Below are 10,930 nucleotides of genomic sequence, written 5' to 3'. Positions count from 1 at the left end.
AAAGGGTATCCCAGGATTTTAATATTGATGGCCTATCCTCAGCCCTCAGGTAAGTTTTCGGATTATTTCACCGCTGCCAGAACTGGCTGTACCTTCTGGTGCTGCACAGTAAACTCAAAAGGGGGCTCCATGTTAAATATGTCTTGTTGAAATAACATGCACATTCACCTTAGCAGTAGGTGGTGGAAGCGTAACTGATTTATTCAGCAATCTTTCAAGTGTAGGTTGTGGAGATACAGGAAAAATAATCAACCGGAGATTGGAAAATAATTTAATTTACACATAATATTACTAAGACAAATGACCATATGTAGAGATTTCTGTTCAGGTTAGTGTCCCAAATTGTGGCTACTGCAGAGAGCACGCTGAAAAAGAGTAAGAGGAAGACATTTCAGATATTACACAGAGTGATGCTCTTTCACAAAGTCAGCACTGCCTCTATTACAGCATTATTATCCTATATTTCATATGACATTTCCATTTCATGGTATCTATTATTTATTTTAAAAGAAGGTGGAAAAGTAAAAGGTTTGTAGACTCACAGCTTCGCACAGACTCCGATAGCATCTCCTGCCCGAGAGATTCAGACTTCCAATCAGAGGTTTTCATCTGCATAAAAGAGATCACCACATTTTGAGATCCTAAAGACCAAAACCAATTCTCTCACATGTAGATGATGTGCCATTTTTTGTACGCTACTTACCTGTTCCTTTAAAAATTCTGCTCTCTTCATGAGTGCCTGAATCTGCAGGATAAAACATCTATATTACCAGAGAGAAGAGAGCTGCAGCTCAAGAACACAATGCCACAATGGGAAACTAACTATGGATCATGGTCTTAAAATTACTTATTGTTTAAATCAAGTTTTTACGTTGAACGTATTTTTAAATCATTTTTGATGATGTTATTTTTAATTTTCCATGTAATTATCTATATTTAAACAAAAATAATAAATTCCTGCAGTTTTCCACTGGCCGCTAAGCCTAATAATAGAAGCCACTTCTTGATCTATACAGATCACTTTTATGCGAAGTCGATTCGCATAAAACTTCGTTCTAATACTGTACGGAGCAGAGACCGCGAGACTTCGGGTAATAACTTAATAAATTAATTTGTACTGTAAAAAAAACATTTCCCGAACTCGGGTTCGGTTCCAAGGTACCACTTGGAACCGAATCCTAATTACAATGATGCTGTGCACGTTGGGCCGCCGGCAGGACTATTGTCCCGCACTCATATGATCTTATGAGTGGTGGACAATAGCCCAGCGGGCGGCCCGATCTGCACAGAATCATTGTAATCTATGATGCTGTGTGCTCCCGTGCGCGCGGTCAATGCCGCTTCGGGACGTATGTCTCAGAGGGTATATGGTTGTGTGCAAGGGACCTTATATACAACAGTTTTCTATCCAGGTCATTGTATAAGGAAAGAATAGATAAGCAATTTAAATGACAAAAATACGTGGTCTCAAATGCAGTTGTGCATTTATACTCGGGGGAGCAGATACTGCGCTTGTGGTTTGTTGCTAAGGACGATCCCCAGCAAAAAATGCATACAGTGGAGGATGCCCGCAGGAGACCACAAGTGCCACAGAGACATCCTACACCAGATGGTAAAATGTGTGGATGTGGAATGATATATAAAATAAATAATTGCAAGAATAGATGCACTACTGTGGTGGATGCAAACAGTAACATCTGACTAAACCCTCACACTGATGTTAAAAAATGAGACTTTAGACAGTATATCCTTATATTAAGGATATACCTGAGCTCGCACACCACGCCAAGGTTTCTCAAGTGGCACAGGACCTAACGCTAAACCTACCTGTACCGTTCGGCGAGTACCAGGAGCCAGTGGGCAAATTACAGCAGCGTAAGGTCCGACTCACAGCAAACATGTGGTGGTTTAATGGCCCTAACTTTTTTTATTTGTTGGGTAACCAAAGTAATATGTTTGATCTTTCTTACATAACACCTAGGGATCTAATTAATTTTTTTCTAGAGTTTTTTTTAAATAATTTTATTTGGGGGAAGAATGCGAAAAAAGCAATTTTTAATTATTATTCTTTAAGTATTCACCTGATAAAAAAAAAAAGATGGCTTCCCTATTTATCTTGCGTTTTAATAGACCGCACGATTTTCAAGGTAGCCACTCCAAGTTAGAGTTATCCACTCCTACACGTATGGGTAAAATATTAGTCTCCACAGGAATCTTTCCTCCTCCAATAATTCCTATAGGATTAGTTATATGCACACCTGATATTATACTTCAAACAAACGCTATAGAAACGAGCACATCAAAGTCCTCCTTCTCGATGGTGATCAAAATTCCATAAAAGTATAGACCGTTCAAAGATAAAACACAGCAGCCATTTGCACGCCCGACCCGGGTTTCACCTCAAGCTTCGTCAGGGGCATAGAGATCCCTATTTATCTTGGACATTTTGACATGGCCATTATAATAGGGGTCATTTATATTTCTGAAATACGCCAGGTCTAAATAAGTGGGTGTGGCGCGGGTGGGGAAAAGGACGGGCCAGCAGGCCCGTCTCATTTACCATTTTCTACGCCTGTTTCAGGCGTAGAAAAAGGTCCAAATGTAAGACAGCAAGGAATCTTACATTTAGAACTTGCGCTAGATGCGCCAAAGTTATGGAGAGGCCTGCGCCTCTTCATAACTTCGGCGAAACCCCCGCCAGCACAGGGCTTTATTAACACCGGAATCTAAAATGGAGGTCTTAATAAATGTGTCAGAATATGCATAGTTTTGCATGAACGGGCGACTAGGATGACGGTCGGTTATCTAATTTTTTTTTCTCTTATTTGTATTTTATTCTATTTCTTGACATTTTTTAGATACATTTGGCACATAATAATTTATTTTTTTCCTTTTTCACTGTAACTGGGACATCCAAGTGCCATACATGGTTATGGTTAAATGGTACAGACAATGAGATCCTTTTTTCATGACTGATTCACATGCATTTTGGACTTAAAAAAATAATAATATGGATTTTATTAAAATGTTCGCACCTTTGGCTTCTGCAGCTTCTACGTTTCAAAGTAGATAGCATCTGCCGAAAACTGTTGCGTGATAAACCAGACAGGCGATTTGACAGATCCTTCTCCAGCCCTTCTCTCTCCTCTACTGAACAATCTGCTAAGCTGATTTGTGATCTTTAATTTGGTCATAAATCAGCTTAGAAGTTCCTTCAGGAGGATTCAGAAGGAGTTGGAGAATAAACCTGATAAATTTATCATAAAACAGTTTTCTGCAGTTGCTATGTACTGTGAAACACAGAGGCTGAAGACACCAAATAGTGCATAAGATTTAATAAAAACCTATTACAGAAAGGTGTTATTTTAGCCCAAAATACATGTAAATTAATCATTTGAAAAGTGCCTGGTGTTTGTGGCTTTTAAATAAAACTGAGATATATTTACTTGAGCATATAGAAAACCATTTATAAATAACTATAAAAGTAAACTTTGGGGTCCAATATACTGGAAATATGTACCCTACTATATATTTCACTGTCTTGCACTTGTCTGTTGCACTTACTTCAGCATGTAGTAGCTCCCGTCTTCTTCCAGCTAGTTCAGCTACAAAAAACAGAATGAAAAGAAAATCAACTTATGTATTAAATTCCACATACTGTAAGTTGTGAAAAGTTTTCCTCTGCACACAATCATTGTTTTCTCTAATTATTTGTACTAGGAATACCAATGATGTGTCTTTTGTACGAAGACTGGAGAGTATGGCAGATACAATAACAATAACTGCCAAGAACAGAATACGGATTGTGGTTGTCATATACCAGTATCATCATCACTACTGTCAAGCTAGTGTGTACTGTGCTCCTCCCACCAGTATCATCATTACTGCTAGGGATAAGCGAATTTCATATTTTGAAGTTCGTGTTGTGGTATTTACTGAATTGCGTTAGAGAACTCTAGCATAACGTAAACAGGACGGATCCGTTATGCAGGCCATAAACTTCTATTATGACAGAATGAATAACGGAATGCCTCTAAAAGGCATTCAGTTATGCATTCCGTCATGGAATTGCGTTATGGTCTGTGGTAACGGAATGCATAACGCAATTCAGTAAATACCACAATACGAACCCGCACACGAACTTCAAAATTTGAAATTCGCTCATCCCTAATCACTGCTATTAAGCTAGTGTGTACTGTGCTCCTCCCATCAATATTGCTACCAGGCTAGTGTGTACGGTGCTCCTCCCATCAATATTGCTACCAGGCTAGTGTGTACGGTGCTCCTCCCATCAATATTGCTACCAGGCTAGTGTGTACGGTGCTCCTCCCATCAATATTGCTACCAGGCTAGTGTGTGCGGTGCTCCTCCCATCAATATTGCTACCAGGCTAGTGTGTACGATGCTCCTCCCATCAATATTGCTATCAGGCTAGTGTGTACCGTGCTCCTCCCATCAATATTGCTACCAGGCTAGTGTGTACCGTGCTCCTCCCATCAATATTGCTACCAGGCTAGTGTGTACTGTGCTCCTCCCATCAATATTGCTACCAGGCTAGTGTGCACGGTGCTCCTCCCATTAATATTGCTACCAGGCTAGTGTGCACGGTGCTCCTCCCATTAATATTGCTACCAGGCTAGTGTGCACGGTGCTCCTCCCATTAATATTGCTACCAGGCTAGTGTGCACGGTGCTCCTCCCATTAATATTGCTACCAGGCTAGTGTGTACGATGCTCCTCCCATTAATATTTCTACCAGGATAGTGTGTACGATGCTCCTCCCATTAATATTTCTACCAGGCTAGTGTGTACGGTGCTCCTCCCATCAATATTGCTACCAGGCTAGTGTGTACGGTGCTCCTCCCATCAATATTTCTACCAGGCTAGTGTGTACTGTGCTCCTCCCATCAATATTGCTACCAGGCTAGTGTGTACGGTGCTCCTCCCATCAATATTGCTACCAGGCTAGTGTGTACTGTGCTCCTCCCATCAATATTGCTACCAGGCTAGTGTGCACGGTGCTCCTCCCATCAATATTTCTACCAGGCTAGTGTGTACGGTGCTCCTCCCATCAATATTGCTACCAGGCTAGTGTGTACGGTGCTCCTCCCATCAATATTGCTACCAGGCTAGTGTGTACGGTGCTCCTCCCATCAATATTGCTACCAGGCTAGTGTGTACGGTGCTCCTCCCATCAATATTTCCACCAGGCTAGTGTGTACGGTGCTCCTCCCATCAATATTGCTACCAGGCTAGTGTGTACTGTGCTCCTCCCATCAATATTGCTACCAGGCTAGTGTGTACGGTGCTCCTCCCATTAATATTGCTACCAGGCTAGTGTGTACGATGCTCCTCCCATCAATATTGCTACCAGGCTAGTGTGTACGGTGCTCCTCCCATCAATATTGCTACCAGGCTAGTGTGTACGGTGCTCCTCCCATCAATATTGCTACCAGGCTAGTGTTTACGGTGCTCCTCCCATCAATATAGCTACCAGGCTAGTGTGCACGGTGCTCCTCCCATTAATATTGCTACCAGGCTAGTGTGCACGGTGCTCCTCCCATTAATATTGCTACCAGGCTAGTGTGTACGGTGCTCCTCCCATTAATATTGCTACCAGGCTAGTGTGTACGGTGCTCCTCCCATCAATATTGCTACCAGGCTAGTGTGTACGGTGCTCCTCCCATCAATATTGCTACCAGGCTAGTGTGTACTGTGCTCCTCCCATCAATATTGCTATCAGGCTAGTGTGTATGGTGCTCCTCCCATCAATATTGCTACCAGGCTAGTGTGTACCGTGCTCCTCCCATCAATATTTCTACCAGGCTAGTGTGTACGGTGCTCCTCCCATCAATATTGCTACCAGGCTAGTGTGTACTGTGCTCCTCCTATCAATATTGCTATCAGGCTAGTGTGTACGGTGCTCCTCCCATCAATATTTCTACCAGGCTAGTGTGTACGGTGCTCCTCCCATCAATATTTCTACCAGGCTAGTGTGTACGGTGCTCCTCCCATCAATATTGCTACCAGGCTAGTGTGTACTGTGCTCCTCCCATTAATATTGCTATCAGGCTAGTGTGTACGGTGCTCCTCCCATTAATATTGCTATCAGGCTAGTGTGTACGATGCTCCTCCCATCAATATTGCTACCAGGCTAGTGTGTACGGTGCTCCTCCCATCAATATTGCTACCAGGCTAGTGTGTACGGTGCTCCTCCCATCAATATTGCTACCAGGCTAGTGTTTACGGTGCTCCTCCCATCAATATAGCTACCAGGCTAGTGTGCACGGTGCTCCTCCCATTAATATTGCTACCAGGCTAGTGTGCACGGTGCTCCTCCCATTAATATTGCTACCAGGCTAGTGTGTACGGTGCTCCTCCCATTAATTTTGCTACCAGGCTAGTGTGTACGGTGCTCCTCCCATCAATATTGCTACCAGGCTAGTGTGTACGGTGCTCCTCCCATCAATATTGCTACCAGGCTAGTGTGTACTGTGCTCCTCCCATCAATATTGCTATCAGGCTAGTGTGTACGGTGCTCCTCCCATCAATATTGCTACCAGGCTAGTGTGTACCGTGCTCCTCCCATCAATATTTCTACCAGGCTAGTGTGTACGGTGCTCCTCCCATCAATATTGCTACCAGGCTAGTGTGTACTGTGCTCCTCCCATCAATATTGCTATCAGGCTAGTGTGTACGGTGCTCCTCCCATCAATATTTCTACCAGGCTAGTGTGTACGGTGCTCCTCCCATCAATATTGCTACCAGGCTAGTGTGTACCGTGCTCCTCCCACCAGTATCATCTTTAGTGCTGGCAGTACATTGTGTCCTGTTGAACCTGATCCAGAGGGAATAGTTTTCTGGTGTAAATGAAGACAGCAATCTGCAGCAGCTCAAAGTTCACAGACTGCCAGAGGAGGCATCTAATTCATGACGAAACTTGTCATAAATTAGGTGCATCCTCCGGAAGCACCGAAGATTCCCCCCAAAATCCTTACTAACGCTGGACAGGATGAGGAGTTTACCTTACAGTATGCCCCTTACTGTACAGTAGTGATGCCCCCTTAGTGCCTCCACACAGTAGAATGTCCCCTTAGTGCCCACTTTAGAAGAACTTTTAGTTATGGTAGAAAAATTGAAATTTTAGTTTTCAGATTTAGTTTTATGGTAAGAGTTCCATATTCTGCCATAAACAAAATTTACAGTATTCTGCCTTAAACTTTACAAAAAAAATAAAAAATCACCTTACATATCCCCTTTGGGAACTGAACCCCAGACCCACTGCATGCCAGATAGCAAAGTTACAGTTACACCATAGAGCTTCACTGCTATAAAAGAGGATTTTCATTTGTGCTTAGAAAACAACAGTAGTGCTATACTATAGTATATGTAATAATATCAGGCTACATTGTAGCTTCTGTAGTGTAGTGGTAGGTTTGCAGTTTGTCATCCAGTAGGTCTGGGGTTCCTTTTCCCCCAGGACACGTAAGGTAATTTTTTTTACAGGTTATGGTAGAAAAATTGAATTTTTACTTTTCCGCTTTTGTTTTATGGGAAAAGCGTTACATTTTTCTGCCATAGCCAAAATTTACAGTTTTCTGCCATAATCTTTACAACAACAAAAAAAAAAGTCAACTTCCCCTCTGGGAATTGAACCCCAGACCTGTTGCATGCTAGAAAGCAAAGGTACCATTACACCATATCGCCTCACTGCCATAAAATAAAGATTTTGTATGCTTAAAAAGCAACAGTAATACTATATTATATTATAATGCTACTTTTCTGAAATTACTCTTTTTCTGCCTGGAAGGAATGGATGGAAGGGCAATGGGTACTGGAACAATAATATTAGCACAAAAAATTTACAAATATACTTGTAAGGTGCATCTCTGCTGTGGGGTCTGGTGCAGAGACTTCAGCTATAACTTACGTAAGTTTCTGGCGTAAGTTATAGTAAAATCGGCAGGTCGTGTGAAGCCCCGCCCCCTCTTCTCGGCACTTCTGAAAAGTGTCGAGAAGCTTTAAAAGTCGCAAATTATGGTGTACATACAGCGTGCGCCACAAAATTGTGAGTTTTTTAATGACATAATAATGGCGTAAAGGGTTTAGTAACTGTCCCTCAATATGTAATTGCAAAAATACTTGACTGCACAGGCTCTTTACAATAGGCTAGCATTATTAACTTGGTGCAACCCCTTTAAAAGCGAATGCTTCGTGTGTAAATAAATGAATTGCTTTCCAAGGGACTTTACTAACAGACTTTACCTTACATAGAGCTAGTGGGTTACATTTCAACCTCACTGCTGAGAATTTTATACTTTCAAATTTTGCATGAAAAATTGCAATAAGATACATAAATATGATGCAAAGAAAACTGTAAAGTGTTTCTAAGGCGGGTTCTAAATCTCAGATCTGTGGTAAAGAAAAGTCCTTATGCCATTAGCTTTAATACAGGACACATATGTCACCGACTCTAAAATTGGATGGCTGCCAATATATGGGATGATTACCCCCAAGTTATTCTTTATCAGCTCACTGATCCAAACCATTCAGTCGTTAAAGCAGAGCCTATATAACGGACATCATTTGTGCAGTTTTACATACACAGCTTCAGCTGGAACCAGTGGCTTCATGCTCTAGCTCTATGTATAAATGTACAGTAAATCATAGTAGAGTCTGCTGAGACTGTTATTAGCACTTGAATGCACAACTACACAGACAACCGGGATCAGCAGATTAGGTTCTGTACTGTTTCCATGGCCGTCTGCTCACAATCTGGTGCTTTTCAAGTGCAGTGATATAAAGATCAATGTACAGGGTGGGCCATTTATATGGATACACCTTAATAAAATGGGAATGGTTGGTGATATTAACTTCCTGTTTGTGGCACATTAGTATATGTGAGGGGGGAAACTTTTCAAGATGGGTGGTGACCATGGCGGCCATTTTGAAGTCGGCCATTTTGAATCCAACTTTTATTTTTTCAATAGGAAGAGGGTCATGTGACACATCAAACTTATTGGGAATTTCACAAGAAAAACAATGGTGTGCTTGGTTTTAATGTAACTTTATTCTTTCATGAGTTATTTACAAGTTTCTGACCACTTATAAAATGTGTTCAATGTGCTGCCCATTGTGTTGGATTGTCAATGCAACCCTCTTCTCCCACTCTTCACACACTGATAGCAACACCACAGGAGAAATGCTAGCACAGGCTTCCAGTATCCGTAGTTTCAGGTGCTGCACATCTCGTATCATCTGAAGGCAATCGTCTATGCTGTGAAGATACGAGATGTGCAGCACCTGAAACTACGGATACTGGAAGCCTGTGCTAGCGGTGTTGCTATCGGTGTGTGAAGAGTGGGAGAAGAGGGTTGCATTGACAATCCAACACAATGGGCAGCACATTGAACACATTTTATAAGTGGTCAGAAACTTGTAAATAACTCATGAAAGAATAAAGTTACGTTAAAACCAAGCACACCATTGTTTTTCTTGTGAAATTCCCAATAAGTTTGATGTGTCACGTGACCCTCTTCCTATTGAAAAAACAAAAGTTGGATTCAAAATGGCCGACTTCAAAATGGCCGCCATGGTCACCACCCATCTTGAAAACTTTCCCCCCTCACATTTACTAATGTGCCACAAACAGGAAGTTAATATCACCAACCATTCCCATTTTATTAAGGTGTATCCATATAAATGGCCCACCCTATACATTGTGCAAAGCATTATATGACCTCTAGTATTGTCTTTACGCGCACACACCTAAATGGATCCATGGTCCGAGCAGCAATAAAAAACGCATATAACAGAATATATCGTTTTATTTTTACAATGGGAGTCAATGGCTGACATGTCATGGTATGGCTACACACACAGGCACATGTTTGGAGGCTTCAGTCACTAGTATATGTCAAAGAATACTCTTGATGTATACCTCTGACGGAATAATAGAAAACAAATGTGTACAGACCTTAGCAAGACATGACAACTTGACCTCTAAATTTCTAGATAGAAATGATAGTAATCACGTACTATAAAAAGTCTGTAAAAGTGTCTTTCGCATTCAAATAACACAGAATAACTCCACGTACCAGACAGCATTAGTATCAATTCCCCTAGACTCTGCTGGTACAGATCCAGGGCATCTGCGGTCATGCCTTCTTCATCCTGCAGTGATATTGACAATAGAAGGAATGTAAAAAGTTCTAGCAGATGATCTCTAATTGTTCTGATGACTTCATACCTTCGCTACTGCAGCCGAGGCCACTTCCAAAGCAGCAAACAGACGTGGCTTGTCCTGGGACATCTCTTCGTTAAAATAGATGTTGATTAGTTTTAGTCAAATATACACATATTAGGATGAAACAACATAGCAATGATAAGGTATGAAAACAATATGAATTTCTGTACTGTCCGTGGTTTCTTCAAGATCTCTGTCCATTTACAGCATTTTGAAAGCAGCTATCAGTCTAACAAGAAATAAAGCAAGTCCGAATATTTGGCCTGAGATAAATCAATTACATTATTTGTAGTACTGCTTCCAGGTAAGAAACCCACTCATAGGTAAGCTACAGTATGCAGAGAGTACAGTAAACTAACAACTCCCTGGCTAAGAGCGGTGCGCTCTGATTGGATGCGCTTCTCCCTGGCTAAGAGCGGTGCGCTCTGATTGGATGCACTTCTCCCTGGCTAAGAGCGGTGCGCTCTGATTGGATGCGCTTCTCCCTGGCTAAGAGCGGTGCGCTCTGATTGGATGCGCTTCTCCCTGGCTAAGAGCGGTGCGCTCTGATTGGATGCGCTCACAGCCAGGGAGAAGAGAACCGCCCCCAGCGAAACTGCGAGTCTCCACCTAGTATAACAGAGTCGGCTCATTAGAATATAAGGCGCGGAAATCAACGGGGCCCAAGAGCGGACAAAAAGGGGGT

The 10,930-nt window shown here is 42.0% G+C and overlaps 1 protein-coding gene across 2 annotated transcripts in view; it reads right to left on the bottom strand.

Moving 5' to 3' along the window:
* Positions 1-257: 257 nt before the first annotated feature.
* Positions 258-10,930, bottom strand: part of ULK3 (unc-51 like kinase 3) — a 41,945-nt gene continuing 31,272 nt past the window's right edge. Inside the window, exons 11-16 of one of the 2 annotated variants that reach the window (XM_040413746.1) lie at positions 10,249-10,313; positions 10,097-10,172; positions 3,565-3,605; positions 704-745; positions 543-609; positions 258-365 (exon numbers count right to left, since the gene is read on the bottom strand). In XM_040413746.1, coding sequence (XP_040269680.1) covers positions 349-365; positions 543-609; positions 704-745; positions 3,565-3,605; positions 10,097-10,172; positions 10,249-10,313 — 308 coding nt within the window. In that variant the 3' untranslated portion in view covers positions 258-348. The remainder of the gene's footprint in view (positions 366-542; positions 610-703; positions 746-3,564; positions 3,606-10,096; positions 10,173-10,248; positions 10,314-10,930) is intronic. The other variant, XM_040413747.1, reaches the window with a different exon arrangement.

This window comes from Bufo bufo, chromosome 1 (assembly GCF_905171765.1).
Source record: "Bufo bufo chromosome 1, aBufBuf1.1, whole genome shotgun sequence".
Taxonomy (NCBI): domain Eukaryota; kingdom Metazoa; phylum Chordata; class Amphibia; order Anura; family Bufonidae; genus Bufo; species Bufo bufo.
Note: the sequence above shows the minus strand (reverse complement) of the source record. Positions and strands in the feature narration are given on the sequence as shown.